The sequence below is a fragment of the Seriola aureovittata genome, chromosome 3 (genome assembly GCF_021018895.1).
Source record: "Seriola aureovittata isolate HTS-2021-v1 ecotype China chromosome 3, ASM2101889v1, whole genome shotgun sequence".
Classification (NCBI taxonomy): Eukaryota; Metazoa; Chordata; class Actinopteri; order Carangiformes; family Carangidae; genus Seriola; species Seriola aureovittata.
Window position 1 is genome coordinate 22,732,113 of NC_079366.1, and position 20,724 is coordinate 22,752,836.

The 20,724-nt window shown below is 39.6% G+C and overlaps 2 protein-coding genes and 2 non-coding genes across 4 annotated transcripts in view; 3 read left to right on the top strand and 1 right to left on the bottom strand.

Annotated features, from left to right (window-relative positions):
* lrba (LPS responsive beige-like anchor protein) overlaps nt 1-12,234 on the bottom strand; it is a 196,000-nt gene extending 183,766 nt beyond the window's left edge. Inside the window, exon 1 of the mRNA XM_056371486.1 lies at nt 11,334-12,234. Coding sequence (XP_056227461.1) covers nt 11,334-11,519 — 186 coding nt within the window. The 5' untranslated portion in view covers nt 11,520-12,234. The remainder of the gene's footprint in view (nt 1-11,333) is intronic.
* Nucleotides 12,235-16,405: 4,171 nt separating this feature from the next.
* Nucleotides 16,406-20,261, top strand: rps3a (ribosomal protein S3A). The gene is made up of 6 exons (XM_056372372.1): nt 16,406-16,524; nt 17,216-17,319; nt 17,716-17,903; nt 19,130-19,338; nt 19,622-19,731; nt 20,093-20,261. Exons 1-6 carry the CDS (start codon nt 16,463-16,465, stop codon nt 20,218-20,220), a joined length of 801 nt encoding a protein of 266 aa, XP_056228347.1. The 5' UTR covers nt 16,406-16,462; the 3' UTR covers nt 20,221-20,261.
* Nucleotides 17,550-17,618, top strand: LOC130167123 (small nucleolar RNA SNORD73). The gene has a single exon (XR_008827236.1). It is a non-coding gene; the product is annotated as a small nucleolar RNA SNORD73 (small nucleolar RNA).
* LOC130167124 (small nucleolar RNA SNORD73) lies at nt 19,802-19,870 on the top strand. Its single transcript, XR_008827237.1, has one exon. It is a non-coding gene; the product is annotated as a small nucleolar RNA SNORD73 (small nucleolar RNA).
* Nucleotides 20,262-20,724: the final 463 nt, after the last annotated feature.

Below are 20,724 nucleotides of genomic sequence, written 5' to 3' on the forward strand. Positions count from 1 at the left end.
GCAGTTGTTATTTATGGGCTGCATCTCTTATGTGTAGCTTGTATTCCCTACAGGATGTGTGCCAGACCTTGGCAACAGATGAGTTGCTGATGAAGAGAGTGTGAAAGCAGGTCAAGGGTAGACAAACCATCTCGGGGTCGACAGTCGGGTTCGGCCAAGGGCCAGCTCTCTCAGCTCTGCTCACTGGAGGGCCAGCACAGATTTAGAAGTGCAATGACGTCACAGGCCTCCATGTTCATCTGTCTGAGTAGTTTTCATTTGTTTGTTAATAGAATTAATTTCAAAAAGGTTTTTGATTGTTTGATTAATGTTTTAATCCTTCTTGCCATGGCTTCAGTGTAACTACTGGTCTGTGGAGCAGCTCACGTTAGACCAACAGTATGGCCCTGTCATATAGGCACAGGAGGGACAGGGTTCAGATCAAATAATTGGGTCATCAGTTTCACTAAGCTACTGTTAAAGCCAGCAAATCAACTCCTAATCAAATCAAAATAAGGTGATTTTATTTTTCATTTTGATATCTATCTGGTAGATCATTAGACCTCAGTTCAGCACCATGCACTGTTCATAGTGTGGCCTATTAAACAGCCTCAGACAATACACAGTATGGCACTGTGACAGTTTGCTAGCTTTATATTTACATTGTTATACTTTCATGACATTTCTGAAACATGCCCACAAGCTTTGACGTAGCACGCTAAGCAAAATTTCAGATTACATGTGGGCCAAACACTTTGGTTTGAAGGCCAGATCTGGTCCATGGCCATCTATCTGTCAACACCTAATCCAAGCCATCATTCAATACGCTCAGTTTTGTGTTTGCCATTTGGACTCCTACAGGCTTGCACAGTCACACTTCTAAAATTGCAGGTTGCGCAGACACTTTCACACCACAGGTTAAAGCCTGCATAAATGCATGCAATCAAAAGGGCGCAGTTTCACCTGAACAGAACTCAATTTCGTCATGTTCGTTCTATCACACAAACATAGCTGAGTAATGTGCACAGCTAAATTTTGACAAACTATATTACCACATAATTGAGGCTAGAGGAAAGCAGATGATGCCTTCAGTAGAGCAGAATCATGCAGTCTATCCCATGACTACTACAGAGGAATTGGCTACAAGCTGGTCTGCAACTAGAGCATTTGCTTACAAGCAACAACAAACAACTCCTAAATGGTCACCATTGTGTCAGTATTCAGCAACAGCCCGGTTGCACAAGGTTGATTTGATTGCGGTGAAACATAGTTGGAAATCACCACCACTACCACCATGTATCCATGAAATCATATCATGGCACAGTGTGTAGAGCATAGTGGGCCAATAATACATCTACTCTGTGCCTTTGTGAAACCTATTGCACATAATGGCACCTTAGACCTCTAATGCCCAGATTTCTTCCCAGATCGCAGGCAGGTGCCAAGATACTCATGACCGCATGTGAGCCAGTTGTATGAGCTCACAATGACGTTGCTGTGTTCTTGGGTGCAAATGGATCTTGGGCATGTTACTCAACTGACTCTCACATATCATGTTAAATGCATATTGTAAAGAGCTGTTAAACACAATTGGATTTACATGAGCAAATGGCGGAGTAGTCAGTTGAAGGTATTAAAGCAGGAGGAAAGTATAGCACACTCATTGAAAAAACACAGCTATTACAGCAATATAATGTGGTTTCCTTTTAAATTAATTGGGCCATACTGCATAATGCAAAAATGACATGCTATGTGCGAGACTGTCAAAAGGTATCACTAAAAATCTATAAAAGCCATTTCATCCTCACAAGACACCTACAATTAAGATCCATCTTCATGTAACATTTACAGATGTGCCTTAAACAGATAAACACTCTTAATCAATTTGCCTATAGATAAGAAAGAAGCAGAATATGGTGCTACAAAACACAGGAGAGGAAAAACATGTGTTGAGATTTAGGCTTTGTGTTTTCCCTTGAGGAATCTTCACCACAGGGGTGAAGGTGGGGCAACAGCCCAAGGCTTCACCATAATATTTCTCTCACAAAAAAGGAGCAGCATCTCTTATTATGTTTGAATATTCACACCTTTTTTCTGCATCTCACAGTGAAACTTGGCGAACACGCAAGCAGTATTAGCATATCATTACACCCCCCACTGTGAAGAGAAGCTAGAGGGCCAGGAGGTTAATACCACTTCCTTTTTAGCCAAAAGCTCTGCTATAGTGTCCCAACATGTCAACAGTGTTTGCATGATGTGTGCGTGATCATCCAAGGCACATCTTATATTCACTGAATGCACATAACCTTTACTTCAGCAATAACAATGACCTTCATGGCCAAGGTCAAATAGATCATGTAAAAGCCCACTGAGGTGTAATTTATGTGTGTATGTGTGTGTGTGTACACATAAAGCTAAAGCCATGTCAAAACAAAAAGTCCAAACGATGCTGCTGCAGAGAAGAACATTCAGTCTCTGAAACTCCACGTTTCTCCATTCTTACAGGAAATTTTTTTCTCCGTACACAGCGGGTGAAAAATCTAAATGTATAAAAGACAAAAGTTTTACTCACTAAACATTGCTAAAAACAGCTTACATCACTTCACCCCTCTGACAGCCAGCAAGCACAAGAAGTGGAGTTCTTACTGTCTTTGTGTTGCCAAACAATGGAAATCTGCTCAGTGCAGTCATAAAGCCTATTCTGTGCTCAGGATGTCCCTTGTGAGACCCTAAAAACATTTATTATTAAAACTGTTTTATTCCGTGTAAGATAAAAGAAAGTGAGCACCCAAACTATTTTTTTTTATTTACTTCTGGCAATATTAAAACTAAGCTTTGTGTTTTATTTGCCCAGGTGTCAAGATTATCAGTCCCAACATATTTGCCTAGATTTTAAATAAAGAAATTGGTTTGTTTTTTGTTTATATTATTTAGGTGAACTGACCGTAGCTGTTCTCTGAATGGTACAGTATTAGTCATCAGTGGTGTGCCGTCAGGACAAGCAAGGCAAGCAGTGCTTGACCAGTTAAAGCTAAAAACAGACAGTCAGTCATGCCGAAGAGGAGACGATCAACTTATTTACTATCCTCTTGTGGCCGCACCAGACTATTGTCTCTGGAAGCTAGGTTGACTGCCAGCTGCTGCATCTATCATTTCATGTCATTTTCATGGGCATGGCCGTGTCCCATTGACAGTCTGGGGTTTGTCAAGCAGAGGGGGGAGCGACATATTTTTTCAGATAAGTTTTCAGATGCGCATTGTGGATAAAACTGGACTCTTTGATGGGTGACTAGCTATAGTTAGCTACATACATGCGTGCTCGTCAAGCTGCCCTTGACTCAGCGTCCACTGTTGTGACATCAGTTATGATATTGCTCACGAGTATACACAGATGCATGTGGAAACTGTACTTGCGCATGAGAAAATGACCTATCCTCTGAAGCAGAAAAAACTTATTAAGAGGTGGCAGTAGCAAGTAAACAGGCAAATTAGACTGTGATTTATCATAACTTGATGCAAGTTGTGTGACAACAGGGAGTTAGGGTGTACTGTGCAGCAGCTTTTGCTGCAGAACAGTTAACCGTGTAACATAATACACAAGCCTTTTAATTCTTTTTTGCTTATTAGTTTTTCATACTAATAGCTTTTCCTTTCTGTTCTGTCAAGGTGTAGGGTTCGAGACACCAGGGTTAGGGTTTGAGACACCATATTGAGGCTCTTGGCTCTGCTTTTCTATCTCTAAAACTCACTGCATGTCACTGGTCTAGATACAGAAGAGACAGGAAAGTGTAGTTTCTCACTGCCCCTGTGGCTGACTCAGGGGTAGAGTTTAATTATCAGGCTGTTGGTCTTTGAGTCTCCACCAACAGTTCCTGTTCCCAGCTTCCTCCAACACAACCAGTAGCATTCTGTTAAATGCCTTTGTGAGCTGGCACTGTTTATAGAAAAAACAATAAGAGGAGAGATGTGGGCCAAGAAGTAGACCACATTATGGTCCTGTTTCCTGAAACTGCACTGCAGCAATCGCAGATGCAGAGAAATAATTTGTAACTGGTTAATCTTTCACTAAACTCTCAGCTATTAAACCAGGTTTACAAGTTTAGTGGCTTGAATGGAGAGTGGTTCCTGCTCTAGGTGGAGGGATACCACTCTTTGAAAGCTAATGAAGCTGATACAAAGCCACAGATATAAAAAACTATTTAAATGACACAAGGTTTGTGCCCTGAGAATATATATATTCCATATACTAACACTTTTGAAAATGTCTGATGGAAAATGTATTCTAGCCACGTTTACTAACTGTATACAAAAACCCAATTAGTCTACAAATAAGTCCTTAAAATTCAAGCAAATTTATAATTAGAATCAAGCTCACTGAGCTGAAACATGTCTAAACAATGACTGTAATTGATTTTTCTGTGCCGAGTGTCACAATTCTGTGACAGCCAGCACAAAATAACTTTAACCCTGCATCAACTCAGTTGTCCATATGTCTTATCACAATTAGGAGGAAACAACAAATAACCCTGGAAGTAGTTAACCACTAAATTGCCATATGGAACAAATTTTCACAACCACTTTGTCCAAAGAAAGACGTGAAAATAAACATTCTGCAATATGGGCTGTTCACAACAGTGCTAACAAGTCACATCAAAGTTTTTGCTGAATTAGGAAAAAATACCATCCCAGAGACATTTCACTTTTCTAACTGTAACTCAAGAGTTCTCATACAATTATCTTTTTTAATTTGTGTTATACAACACATCCTAGCCCCTCAGATGGCACATCTCTCTCAAACATCTTTGAATCCCAAGGCCATCTGTCTGTTTGTGAGCACGCAGCAGGTGATGAGGCATGATGGGTGCATTACCTGATCTGCTCAGGGGCTAAATAATGACACACAGTGTAGGTAAACAAAAAAACAGACATCCCAGTTCTGACAGTTCAAAGCCAGTAACAGCTAAACAACATGCTGGATGGTCAAATGTGTGCTCAGCCTTAAGACGCTCATTGTGTTGATTTAACTGCTATGACTGTCAACAAGACGTTACAGTCAAAATGGAGTAATGGCCACAAAAATGCCCTCTTTTGTTTAGGGAAATTAGAAGGTCACTTACGGACTTCACAAGCGCTGAGGGTGATGTGGAAAATAAAACTAATCATACTCAGGACTATAAACAGAGTTAGGTCATGCTTATTCAGATAACAGCCCTCAAGTGTTTCAAACAGCTTTTAGCTACAGTTGAGAAAGAGGGAAAAGGTGTGACCGTGGAATTGGGCTGATGCGACAGATAGCAGAGAGAAGCAGATAGGGTTTCATTCATGTGTCAGATTAGAGGGCTCTTTGTTACTGCCAGAGAGGGCAAAGCATGCCTGGAGAGAGGACAAGGATTGCCCTCACTCCCCTGACACTTGTGTTCGAATGTGTGCAAATGAAGGGAGAGTTTGTGCGTTTGCTGCATTCCTGTTTACATCATATGCAGGGCAAGGAATTACAAGGCGCTGCCATCTTGATCCTCGGGATCCTAATTTTAATGTCATGTTAGTGATTACTGGTTTGATGGGCCACATTTTAAAGTACTACATTCAAATCTCTCAAAATTCGTACTCATTACTGTTTTCTTTATGTAGGAGGAGGGTGGAGGAAACAGCATTGATAAAGAATCAAAAGGTCAGTTCATCCAAAATACAAAAACTAGTGGGAAAATATGATCTTTGAAGTCGTTAAAATAGCAAAGGTCTAGATTAGCTGTATTAAACTCAGGGTTTTCTAAATTATCTCACAATCTAAATGTGGCCATCCTTAGCTCCTAGTTATTAAAGGCAAAAATAGCCTGCATCTGATAATATCAATTTCACAATATCAAAACCTGATACATTACAAATTCCAGAGCTACTTTGCATGATTCTTCCCTGCAGCGGTGAGTAATAAAGAAGATACTGAGTAGACTATTTAAAAAAAAAAAAAAAAAAAAAAAAAAAAAAAAAACAGTAAAGATGCAGCTTAGAACAATTAATTTCACTTATGACAGTCAATCTCAAAGGAGGATCTTCTGTGTCAACATCAGTACGACAGAATATAAAGTGGACACCAACACACCATCAAACAGATGCTGTGCATGTTGCAACACACAAAGACAAAGAATGACACCTTAAAATAATACTGAACAAAAAGAATGACACCAAATTTTCACTTTGACATAAATAGAACTAAAGAAAGCTAAAATAAAAAACTAGAGCCAAGAAAGGTGTCTACTTTTTCTGTAGTTGCCCCTCACAGAGGAAACTAAATACAGGCACATAATATGAAATATTTAAAGAGCAGAAACATAAGAGGACTTTCAATCTATAGCTAGAGGCTAATATAGATTTAATAAATTGTCTTTAGGTTGGCAATTTAAGTACAACGTATGTGTTCAGTGGCAAAAATGAAAGAAGACAAAATTGGGTATTTAACATTGGAAAATATGAAGCCTGTTCTAACACAATGATTTCAGGCATTAAATTGGATTGCCATGATTATTTACATTCAAAAAAGCATAAGACTTGTTTGTCTAAGAGTCTTGAGAGAGAACAGAATCACTTTGTTCTCTGAGGCACTGGGATGTGCACAGATGAATTTTTAGTCCTCAAAATGGAGATAAATGGAAATAAATCCTTGCAAAATACACGTCACTGAGTTAAACTAGTATTTGCCCTTAGTTCCACACTTTCTGTCTTTGACATTCCTTGCAGTAGATATCACAAGGAAACCAATAGTACATTAATGTAATGTTTCAAGGGAAATAAACAATAACATAAACACAACCATGTGCACAGATACCCGTGGTTTCCACTGCTGTCCACAAAGCTAGCAACCACACCACACCCATCTCTCGTGTCACTGTGACCAGGCTCAGGCCAGCTCTTCCTCACAGACCTTTTCATTGGTTAATGGTTTACCGAGCCGTACAAGACCCTGTGCTCCGCTCTGAGGAGAGCAGGGTTGCACTGTACTGCCAAAGAGTCCAAGTTAAAGTGAAATTGCTGCTTGACACTTAGGTGCATAACAGATTTTAGAACATGTTGCCTATATAACAGAGGCCAGAAATTGTCAAACATCACTACGAAAACAGGCTAGCAGCCTTTCTTGTATTATAACACTATATAGCATGAGCTGACAGAGAAACAGATCTCATGGGCAAATGATATTGCAGAGTCTGTTCAGAATACCTTTACTGTCCCATGAGAGGCCTTTTTAAGTTTAGCAGACATCCATTCTTGCATATTTTCATTTCATAGTTACAGGATCATCATAAGGACACTTGCATTTATTTCTTTTTTTAAGTGGCCATGTTTTAACAGTGATATTGCCCTCTGAGGTGTCCTAAAACAGGATCATAAACTTCAAAGAGGCTACACTAATTTTGTAAAGTTCAAATCTTTCTTTCTGCCTCATCCATTTATCCTATATAAGTATATAAGTATTATGTGTTATTATGTATAAACTCTGCAAATTATCTTTGCACAAACATGTACTTTCAATATTGTCTGTCTGCTAACTGTTCTCAGTCGAGTGACATCAGAGTATACGGATACATCAGTCAGTAGCGTTTGTTGCAGACAAGCCAACTGAGAATTAACACCCCACGTTGCAGCTACTTGCAGCTTTCAGCATATTGTTTTAGTTAGCCAGACCAAGAAAACCAAAACAATGTTACTTCCTGTAACACTGTGGGCAACCAAAGCACAGGGACCCACACACACTGATTGTACTACCGTCTTTAAAAAGATGAAGTAAACAAGCGACTGGTGAAGAAAGTAAAATATTTACCAAGCCCAAAAGACCCAGATATTTTTCTCAAGAGCTGGCACACCTCACTAGGGCCAAAACACCAGTGACCATTGGACTTCACATTTGACAGGTAGCCAGAAATAGGTCTCCGATGGTTTCTGAGGCTTGCTACATTTGTTCACCATTCCCTTTGTGCAGTGCAACAAGCATACCCTATCATCAGTTTGTGTGATCTTGTGGGCTGGAAGCTGCTGCCAAGTGTTTTATCTGAACCCGTATGTTTTGGAGTATATTTTCATGCCACAAAATAAACAACGAGAGTGATAGAAAGCTGCATAGAGCTCTGTAGTAGGGCACTCACTGTCAGCAGAATTCGGAGTAGTCCTTTCACATTATTATTAGTGTTTCAATTCAGTGTAAAATATATTCCTCGATGCCGTTCAAAAATCTGTGTTTTGAAGAATATTGTTTTCACTAAATGTTTTTACTGACAATAACTGTGATGAATTCTGTGACCAATAAAACCTTAGATCAAACCCACACAGGTGTTTTCAATTACTCTGGTTGATTGAGCCTGTATGCTTGGTCATTTATACACAGCCACAGGCCTGAGACAAGGGCTAATCAGGCAACATGAGTGACATCACCTGTGTGGATGGACTATTTCAGGCTTGTCTGGGGCAATAACCAGGTTAAACCTGAAATCTGCCATCATCTACAGCAAAGATTCTACACTTACTGAGGGAGGCTGCATTCAAACCTGCTGTTTACATGAGTCAGTCTGAAAAAAAAGTGTGATATTACTTGGCTTATGCTTGGTTTCCATGCATAAAAAAATGTATTAAATAATAAACAGACTGAGCTTGTCGACCAAGACGGGTAAGACTCCACAAACCATGACAAGACAACCAACACTTCTCAGCAGTAGAATATAAGAAAGTCTCTAACTACACTTTATGAATGATTGTGGGTTTTGGATACTACACAGACATATTAATATTTCTCAATCAAAAACAGCAGTTAGTTATTATAAAGAGGAGGTGTAATATGGTTTCAACTGCTGAACATTCTGAACATACTCAACTTTACTTTCACTTTTATCTGATACAGCGTAGTACCTTGTATCCAGCTAGCGTGGACCACATGTACCAAGAGAGAGGAAAAAAACCCACAGTATAGTACGGGGGACCAGTCCTTTGACTACAGATAGGAGATACACTCTTCTTCCCTCTTTAGTAACATCCTGACTCCAGGCAAAAACAAAGCCACCACAATCAGCTGCTTTATTTAAAACAAGTAAATCCTGGTGTTTATAACTCCAGCCCCTTTGTCACAAGTCATCACAACCGCTGTTCTAGGTCACACTTTTTTTTTTCTTTTAGGTAAAACCCTTGAGAAAAACATTTTGCATTTAACCAAATACAGTGTAGGACTCATGCAGTGAGCCTGCAAATGACATAGACTCTGGCCTTTATGATAAATCAGATTATCGCCCAAGTGGAGGGTGAGCAGCGGATGTGAAGGGCATGACAGAATGTGTGTTGAGGGTGGTAAGCATAATGAAATGCATGGTGCCATCGCTCAAAGCTCTAAAATGACGCTGACCACGCTAAACATGGGTGTCCCAGGGACACATGCAGAGCTGCACTCTGATATTTCTGTCAAAACATGTGCCTCCCTGTCTCTCCAGCTCATTTCAGTGAAATAGCAATTACTTTTTCTAGTCTAAAGAAAACACACAATAAAACATGCACTTATACCAATAAGTACATGTTTTATTGTGTGTTTTCTTTGTGCTTTCTCTAGATGGATTTTGCATCTGAAAACAATACCACCCTGTGATATTTCTTTTCACGTTTGCTACAGTCACATGTTTCTCTGTCTCTCATTTATAATAACAGAGATAAAACTATTATTAAAACAGTAAAAAAAAAAAAAAGTATACATTTCTATAAAACAAGAAATATACATTTAACAAACATGAGCCACTCACAAAGTTGACACTCTGCCCTTACAGTTGAAATTCCTGGCATTATGTACTAATGAGCATCATCTTGCTCAGTACTATGCCATAAACATTTCTGAGGAACCAAGTCACTGAGAAACAGCTGAAATTATTAGTCAATTAATCAATTAGATGTTAGAGAATTGTGACAATTTTCAAGCAAAATATAAATACTGATTACTGTGAGGCTTTGCTTCTTCTCTTTGTCTTTGCTAATAAACTAATTATCTTTGCAGACAATCTGAAGTGATGTCATGTGATGGCACCTTGTGCTCTGGGAACTTGTCATAGGCTTTTTTTCCCCCAACATTTTCTAATATTTTATAAACCAAATGATTATGTAGGGCTGTTAGTTGCAGACCTACATAACATTGTCTGCTATACTAAAAACAAATATTTGCGTTAACATTTCAGAACAGAAAAAAAGATAGTAGCTGCAGTGAAAATCTACATCTGTGTTTGCTTTTTTGACAACCTGGTGGTTGTCACACTGGTGGGTGATGGAATAGTTTTGTATGTAATGGTGCTACTACTTCATGACATGAGAAGAAGTGTCTCTACTACTTCAATTCACTTGCCTGCACTGTGGGGGTTGGTGTTGGGAGTTAACTCCAAGACTACTGACATGGAGGATGAGTCTCCATTTCTAAAAAGGACACCATTGTGTTGCCACTGTGACAAAGCAGTTTTGCAGGTTTCACATTCACCTCTCCTCCCTCTAACCAGCCAAACTCTAGCTGAGCATGCTCTCTCCTTCACACTAAACTTCCTTCTTACGTGTAGTTTCATTCATTCACTCGCAGGTGCAGCAAAATCATTTCATAACTCTGGCAGCCAAAGGACTATCAGCGCTGCAGTCAGACAAAGCTGGATAAGGGTTTTAGGGTGGCGAACAGGTAGTAGACAGATAAGGCACGCACACATGCGCGCACACACACACACACACACACACACACACACACACACACACACACACACACACACACACACATACATTATGATTGACCTGGATATGGTACATCAAAAAAAGCACTTGACTGATTAGCTGCAACAGCTTCTATGCCATGAAGAGTCTCACATTGGTCATCACGTCTGATTCAATTAAAAACTGAGGTTTGTTTTTAATAAAATGTTATATAGAGTATGTAGAGATCAAAAAAGACAATAAGAGGAAATAAATGAGCCCAATGAGAGAGAATGTGTATTTTAATTATTTAAGCCTAAACAAGGGCAAAAGAGTAGTTTCTGCACTTAAAGTCTGCTGAGGAACTCAGCCCCTGTAGCACAATAAATAAGAATATACTGTGTCGTGTAAGGATAATAAGGGCAACCAGAGAGAAGTAATTTAGCCTATGACTCGTTGCAGTTTCCAATGTGGGCCGCTCAGCATTCACTCAATATAAAATACAACTGGTGCTAAAGTAGCCCACCTATTTTTCTTTTTTTTCCCCATCAGTGCCTTTTTATGCAAATGTGAATGATGTCAGACTTGTCCAAACGTTTACATGTCACTGTCAGTACGCCACCGTGACAGTGCTATCTAAGGCCTATTCTGAGCTCTCTTAATCAGCTTACCAGGTTGAACACAGTCTCCACAATGTCTCGGTTGGAAACTTCCCCAACTTCCACCAGGCCAGCCAGCACGGCGAATTTCATCCTTATCCCCCTGATAGGCACTCCGGGGTTGAGCGCCATGGCGCCTGATCTCCCGTCCTTTCCATCACCTGGCTGCGCAGCGCCCGCTGTCTCCTCGCTAGCCATTGCTACGGAAGCAAGGACGGGACAGGTGGCGTTCACAGGTAAGGCACCTGTTCACCTCCAATGGTGACAGTGTAGCCGATGTCGGAGGTTAAAGAGGAATCTTATGTCCCCTTCAGCTGAGTTGTTGACAGTCTACAGGCACACAAGCAAAACGTTTCCCTCCCCATCCAAAACAGTTCAGCGAATAAACATCGAAAGTGGGCAAAAAAAAAAGCGCAAATTGAATTTGTTAGTCGCTGAAAGACTGGAAATGTCACCGCTTCACTCCACAGTGAACTGCTCCTCTCCTGCTCCGTAACTTGATACCAGACGGATGGATTAATACCGTTAAAAGCCGTATGGAAGTGAGCTCCAGGTACCGAGGAGGAAAGCTGGTGAAGCAGAGCTCGTCCTTAACCAGTTTTCTCCTCAAATGTGCAAACGAGGATAGAGAGACTTTAATATCTCCGCACAGCACTGGAAGTTGCTATTGTCACTGAGTCCACACACTTGACAGGTAACGCGCTTGGCAGAAGCAATAACTCACAAACTGGAGGGGGGCAAGTCCGCCAGCAGCTCCAGGAGAAGTCGAGAGGGACGCGGGTCCGCTTGGTCTTCCCCGGTGAACTCCACAGACTTGGTTAAATATACCGTTGACCCAGCTGCGCTGCTTTCTCTTCCTGATTTACCCCGGCAGCTTCAGCTCGCCACCGCCATGACAGTATAGCCCTTGAGTGAGTGGAGCATGCGCAGTGGGGTGCTGGGTTTATTCAGTTCGGTGGCAGGTGTGCCGCTCAGGTGGCTTTCTAGCGCGACACACTAGGATTCAGTTAAAAGAAACATGCGCGTACAGTTGTATTCAGTTACTGCGACCGTAGCCGGATTGACTACGGATTTACTTATGTCCTTTTATTTTAGTAAAGTTATGAATGTAGAGCTTTAACTTACAATGGAACACTGTTATATTGTATCACCACTTCTAGGCATGAATATTTCTTCCACTGCTCTATAAAGGAAGCAGAATCCACTAGAATTCAGTTAAAATGTCTTCTCTTTTAGGCAATACACTTACTGTATGTCATAATTTACAGCCATAAATAAAGTAAACAAATAAAAAATAAAGAGTACAACCTACTGCAAATTCTGTAAATTAAATGCAGATAAAGATCTTGTAATGGAAAAACTGGTTGTTATTATTTCCCAAAAGCAAATCTGATCAAAATGTTTAGCATTTGGCAATAGTTGACGAAGAATAAAGTAATATTTCTATAATATAATATAAAATAATATTTTTATATTATGATTATGATAATGTCACTGAATACATTTTTATACTGGTTTTATATTATTATATTGCCGTCATCTCCTGTAGAATCCCTGCAATAAGAAACTTATTATTTTTTAGGATATTTGTTAAATTTAAATTTAAATATATATATATATATATCATTAAACTGTAGTTGAAAATCACACCTCAGAATATAACAAATGACAAAAATTCCATAAATGATAAACGAGTACATTATTGTATCCTACCATGAACCCCCACAGGGAGCCTTGTATCTTTTCCTTAAGGTAATGTAATATGTAGAGCAACCACCAAACATAGCTTTATGCTGTGAGAAAACACAGAGCAGGGGTTTGAAATGTATGTAGAACTTTGTTTCTCTGCAGCATTCCCGCACATTGACAGATGTCTGCATGCTGAGGCAATGGAAACCAAACATTAAAGCAAAGTGACAGCTTTGCACTGCTTGCCTTTTCAAATCACCACCAACAACCCGTGAGATGTTCACATAGCTGAATGGATGAGAGGCACTAGTGTCATCTATGTTTATTACTGCATGAAGGAAAGTCTGAATCAAATACAATCTGGAAAGTGATATACCTGCTCTATACATATTAAATGATGCCCACATCTTTAAGTATTTGTCTTGTCCTTTGTCCTCTCAAACTGTTGACTTCATACGTGCTCTGCGGGATGGCTCAGCAGCTATGAGTGTGGTTGCCACAGAGGCAGCTGACGTCACTGTTACCAATGACCTCCCAGTAGCTGAGCCCTTAGGGACCCTAGGAGTCATGGAAGCCAGCAACACCACCCATGAGATGCAGGCCTTGTCTCTGATGTAATGACCTGAAATCAGCAGACTTGGTCACTGCAGCCCAAATGTAGACTTCTTTAAATAAGGCTTTGAAAAAGGAAGCTTTTACTGACCTTTGAATGGAGTACAACCCTTACCTTATTATTTTTCTAACTGGGCTCTATAGCGATAATGAAACTTCAGCCACAAATCAAAGTTTTACTGCATCATCTTTTGCTCCCTTCCTGCCATCCTGTTTGAACATTTCTAAGCAGATGATTGTGATTTCTGCAAATAACTTGTGTCAGAAATAACAGTGAGCACTTGCAAAAGGCTTTACTTTCAGACTGTGTCTGACTAAAGCTTGCAAGATTCATTTAAAAGGCATTGAAAGCAGAGAAAAGTAAATTAATGGTGTCAAAAGAAAGTTCCAAAAGATTAAACCTGTCATTAAAGACAACAGTTTAGTCTCTGTGTTTGTGCAAATGACACAGCAGACATTTAGATGAAATAAAAAGAAAATTGCAAATATAAAAATGCATAGAATACAAGAAGACCCTAAAAAAGTGTACAGCTGCAATGCTATATGTAGCCCTATGCATTTGGATGCTATGTTGGTTGTAAGGTCTCATATATACTAGGTTGTCTTTGCTGCAGCATCTTTGTATCTGTTCAGCGGCAACAGTGTTCACCTCTCAGATTTGCATGTTCCGAATATTTTTGCGTTTATAGAGACACTGGGTGTTTAAGCCTTTTGTAACTTGTTTAAATAGAAATATTTGAATGTGTTTACATCAACAACTGTCCACCTGTATTAAGTGCACAAAAACTGTGAGTGTGTATGTGAGTATGTGTGTTTTTTATCTTTGATTTTACACTGAGTAGCCTGTTTATTAGGTACACCTAGCTAAAGCTAATACAGTCTCATAACTGACGGGGTCTTTCTATTATTTTGTTCACGCCATTTATATCACTGAGGATACTCTAAATAACAGAAGCACCTCTCTGCATAATGCAAGACAGTTCAACACTAATATACACATTATCTGAAATTATCATGAAGTTGAATCAACTCTTCTCAACAGTTTCAACAAACTCTGAACATTATAACCTTCATGAAGGAGGATTAAATGCACAGCTGTTGTATCAGACTGCATTATTGCATCATGTTTAGCCAGGTGTAACTGCTAAACTGCCACCTGAGTGTGTTTTACCAACAGACAAATACTTCCCTTTGTTACAATAACAGGGTGGGTGGATGATAGGCTACACCTGCATGACGTGTTAACATACCTATTGACTGGTTCATCCTGATGGGTTGGCCCAGGATGATGAATATTCTTTTTTGATTCAAGTATATCATTGTTACCAGTTACTTTGATTTAAAAAAGGCCAGTTGTAAAGTAGGAATCAACATATATTGTTGGTGTGCATAATACAAAAGCAAATAAAAGTTGTAACAGTTTGAATTTGATATGGAACTGAATATCTACAGTAATTGTAAATTTTAATCACAACTGCATAATATATAATAATATAAAACTGACCTGTTTTTCAGTTAGAGATGCAGAAACTGAGAGAGACAAATGCTTTTTAAATTTTTTTCATATTAATTGATTTCCAAACACAAATCAGTGGCTGTCATGTACTGATTCACCTGTGTAACTGCATATGTTCTTAGGTAGTTTTTTGTGCAAACATTCATTCATTAATTCTGGATGTAACATCATGTTCGGTCAGTTTGCCACTCACAAAATACAGTATATTGGATTATATCATAGCTATATAGCACTGTGCAAAAGTTTTGACGCACTTGTGAAAAAGGGCTTTAATATGAAGAAGACTTAAAAACATATTGACAAGGTTATTTTTAGTTTATCAGTTATCTTGCAAACAAAATGCAGTAAACTGACAAAAAACAATATTTGGTGTGAACACCTCTTGTCTTTAAAACAGCACCAGTTCTCCTTGGTACACATGTATACAGTTTTGCATGCCACTTGGCAGGTAGGCCGTCCCAAATATCATGGAGAATTTGCCACACTTCTTCTGTGGATTGTCTCAGTGTCTTCTGTCTCTTCATGTAATCCCAGGCTGACACCATGATGTTGAGGTCATGATGTTGTTCTCTGTCTCTGAAGAAATATTTGACTCTGGCTGTATGATAAGGGACGTTGAAGAAAGAATTTAGAACCAATCAGGTGCCCCTCTGATGGTATTGTGTGTTTAATCTAATGTGCCTAAAACGTTTGCACAGGGCTGTATATTGTGCCAATTATCATGTTCACTGCCCTAGGCTAATGCATTGTGTTCTGTTATAATCTATGTTTAATTAGGTAATCAATTGATTCATTTTTACAAATTGTGAATTTTTGTGTTTTGGTAGTATATGCTTAGGAAAATATCGTTAAATATTAACAAATTATTGCCCTTATCAAAATTTTTAAAATAATTTTACAAATCACATTTATATTAATCTAAAACTCAGATGTAGCCTATACATCAACCTACTGTTACTGACATCTCTGTGCAGCCATATATAGCCTTTGTAGGCTTACTGTACATGTATGTCCATGTGTAGCTTCCTGGACATTGTTACTAGTAGCCTACTGTTTATATTGTGTAAGAAGTCATTTAGAGTCACCAAGAATCAGAGTCAAACTCCTTGCACACACAAGACACAGACACCACGACAGTTTATTTAACATGTAAGCAGTTACTTCTGAGGCACATGATATTATCCGAGCATTAGTTTCACCAGTAGGAGGCGCCAAAAAAGAAACACTACAAGGGCTCGCGAGATAAACAAATCTCACGACCTCGGTCTCTCTTTAATTCTCGCGCGATTACCTATTTCCTCCTCTTTCACTCCCTGTAGCCAACATGGCAGTCGGCAAGAATAAGAGGCTGACCAAAGGCGGCAAAAAAGGTGCCAAAAAGAAGATGTAAGTAGCAAATTCACACATGGTTATACGAAGCAAGCTTTGCGCTTTTCGCCAGTGTTACTTTGGTATATAAAATGTGAAGGATGGAGCCGATTTTAGATAGATGTTACAGGGCCGGTGCTAGTCTCGTCGTCGCCGGCCTCTGTGCCGATGGATGTAACCCATACCATGCTGCGTCCATTCTACTCTGAGCTGAAGCACTTTGCCATAATTAGGCTGATTTAGTCAGACTTGTATATTTCCTCTGGAGGATTCTAGGTGTACGTAAATAAAGTATGTAGGGTTGTGCGAGTTGTCCTCCACAGTTAGAGAGTGTAACGTTATTTGCCAAAGGCTACCAAATGTTAGCATGGATTTAGCTAAGCTTACCCATCAATATGGCAGTCCCAACTTCAGTTAGCCAATTGATAAATTATACTACGAACAACCTGATTGTCTGGATTGTTTAGTGAAGTCATTTAGCAAATCGGTAGACATGGTGGTGTGGGGAATGATAAAGGCTAACCTTCAATGTTCTGCTAACCGAAGCAGTTTCTTTCGCAGCGAGCTAACTGGTTAAGCATGTCACTCCTGCCTGCCTTAGTCCTGCTCACAGGCCGCCTGTACACCCCCATCCATGATGTGAAAGATGCTGTGCTGGTTAGTTCACTGTTATATCTGTGTAATTAATTTACTTTTCAATCTTGTGCAGTGTGGACCCTTTCTCCAAGAAGGACTGGTATGATGTCAAGGCACCAGCTATGTTCAACATCCGCAATCTTGGCAAGACCTTGGTCACCAGGACTCAGGGAACCAGTAAGTCTTCATTGCCCGAAAGATTTTTATATAGGTACATGTGTTATTGCATACTACTGTGTTCTGTACATCAGGCTGTCATTGAGTACAGAAAAGCTCTATGTGATGGACAGGATGAATGAGACTATTTGTAGTAAAATTAACAAGACTTTAAATTGTCCTGTCATTATTACTAAAGAATATTTTTAGAGTTGCTTGTGTGTCTGAATACCTGGTGGTGGTGATGAGATGGGAATTCATGATAAAGTATTTTGGTCCCAAATGATGGTTGCTGATTACTTATGAGATTAACTGATTCTCCCATTTCTACGTTTCCACTGATTCCAGAGATTGTCATTACTTTCAGTCCTTCTAGTGCTTGTGTTTGTGCTTAACTTTTGTTTTCCAAACATCCAGGAATCGCCTCTGATGGTCTGAAGGGACGTGTGTTCGAGGTGAGCCTCGCTGACCTGCAGAACGATGAGGTCGCCTTCCGTAAGTTCAAGCTCATCACTGAAGACGTTCAGGGGAAGAACTGCCTCACCAATTTCCACGGCATGGATCTGACCCGTGACAAGATGTGCTCAATGGTCAAGAAGTGGCAGGTAATGATCATGGTTTTGTGAAAAGCACTGTTATCCTACTGAACATTTGACTGTGGTCAATGTGTTCAACAAGTTCAGTTTCAGCAACGATGCTTAATTAATACATATTTGAAAATGTTGGTTCTCAAAACTTAGATGTTAAATACTGTTTACAGCTTGATTTATTTTCCACCATTACATTTTTATTGAAAAGTCTGGTTTTTAGGAACAGTGATTTGTGTACAAGTGGGATTATGATGGGTCTGAATTTTTGGATTGTCTGGGAACATCTGATGGGAATTGCAGTTCTGTGTCTAATTAAGGTGATCATGAAGTGCATCAATTTGACACTTATACTACACAATAGTGAAAATCCAATACTGAAGAGCTTCTGAATGTTACTCATGGGACATTGCTAGAGAAGAGCATAGATGGTTAATTTAGCTTGTGGGAAGAAAAGCATAAAAACTATATTTGCGTGCCATTGAGTGGTCATTAATTTGTAGTGTGTAATGGAATTCAATAATTTTAGGGAATGGGTCAAACCACATTGTTTTGGTTACTTCTGTCTAGTGTGTGGAATTTAAAGGGAAGCTGTGATTTTTATCATGAGATAACTTTGAGTTCACCAAGTGCAATAAATCCTCAATACATGTGACCATTGTTTAACAGGTGGTTGCAATGTACTCTGCATTCCCAGACCTAATGAATCTTTATCCCCGAAGCATAGTTGACAGTGAAGTGAAATCTTCATGAAACATGAACAGTAAGATTCATGTGAGTTCTTCAGAAGCAAAGTTACAGGGCTTCAGTTAGACTTCACGTTGTGCATCTTTTTTCAGTAGTGATGTAGGATGAGAACACAGAAGTTGCATGGAAAGTCTTGACAGACAGCTTTTTTTAATAGACACAGTGCAGCCAAAAGACTTGTTTTGGTTTGAGTTTTGGGTTGAATTTTTTTTATAATCCTGACACACAGGCTATTTTATAATTGGGCTCCATGAATGTGGAAGAACAGTAAAGTTATGTTGGTGTTTGAAGATTTTTTTTTTGGGTACTTGGGTAAAAAGGTCAGATGTACTTTTAATTACTGGAAGAATAGCTTGCATAGTCATTGTGATTTTGGCCAGAAACTGTTATTCATCCTTTAGTAACTTAACACACATTGAGCTTTCTTAACTGGCAGGCTGAAATGAATGAGATTTAACTTGAAGTCTAATTGGTATGGATCTTTTCTTTGCTCTCAGACCATGATAGAAGCCCATGTGGACGTGAAGACCACCGACGGCTACCTTCTGCGTCTGTTCTGCGTGGGTTTCACAAAGAAGCGCACCAACCAGATCAGAAAGACCTCCTATGCCCAGCACCAGCAGGTCCGCCAGATCCGCAAGAAGATGATGGAGATCATGACCCGTGAGGTTCAGACCAACGACCTGAAGGAAGTTGTTAACAAGCTGTAAGTCATGTACAGTTAATCCTGCCCCTGAATGAATTGTAAATGATTTCTTTTGCATGTTCAGGAAAAGCCTCTGCCAATGTTGATGTAATTGCAATAAAGCTACATCTGTTGGATTCTGAGTTGTAAATAGATGGCAGATGCTGATAATCTTGCTGATAATTCAAAAGATCCAAAGATGTGCAAAAAGTTAACTGTCAGGAGATGGTCATGTAAAAATGCCAGTTCATGGAGACTTGTCATCTCTGAAAAAGCTCAGTTGTTGTGTATTGTCATGTTACAGGATCCCAGACAGCGTTGGTAAGGACATTGAGAAGGCCTGCCAGTCCATCTACCCCCTACACGACGTCTACGTCCGCAAGGTCAAGATGCTTAAGAAGCCCAAGTTTGAGTGTAAGTGATTGAACAGCACTGACACAGGGCACCCTGTGACTTTTGTTTTGTTTTTTTTCCTACTTGTGGGAGCACATGATGACACTGTTTCGGTCCCATATGATCACATGATTACTATCCATTGAGATCATCTGATGTTCCCTTCATGACAAAATACTGTGTTTTAGTGAGAGAACATGCTTGGGACTGATCTTTTGACTTTGAGTGATCTTTTGACTTTGAGTGACCTGATGAGGTTGAATTGTGTGAGGGATGAAATATCACTGATTTTAATTTAAAACATCTAGCTTCCTAATTGCCAGTGACCTCCTGAACTATTATTTATGAGCCTGGGTTAAAAGCTTCTTGTCTTCTATTACAGTGGGCAAACTGATGGAGCTCCATGGTGAGGGCGGTGCCGGCGGTGCTGCAAAGGCATCTGGTGACGACGCTGGAGCCAAGGTGGAGAGGGCTGACGGCTACGAGCCCCCCATCCAGGAGACAGTCTAAAAACCACCCTGACAGATTTAATAAAAAATGTAAATGACCAATGGACTGTACTGTCTTCTATTTTTGTGTGTAGCAGTAATTGAACTAATACATTTTGAACAGAGTACCAGTCAGAAGTTTGGACACACTTTGACCTGAATGGGAAAGTGTTGAAACTTTTGACTGGTACTGTATGTACAGGGGCTGGACAACAACCTGCACAAGCAATGAAACAATCAAGTTCAAAGTTGTGCTTCATTACATTACAGTTGTTCATTTACTCAATACTAGTCCATGTGAGCACAGTCAATACATAATCTACATGTAATGTTAATGGAACAGGCGGTATTTGCATTAGAGCTTGGCACCCTATTAATACTTACTCAGTCAAGTGAAACCGGTGTCTATCAAGATGAATTGTAATTTCCTGCAAAAATGAAGTGGGTAATCTAATGTTACTGAAGACATGCAAAACTACAGTGCTCAGAAACCACATTTTGACTTTGAATAAATAGAGGTAGTAAA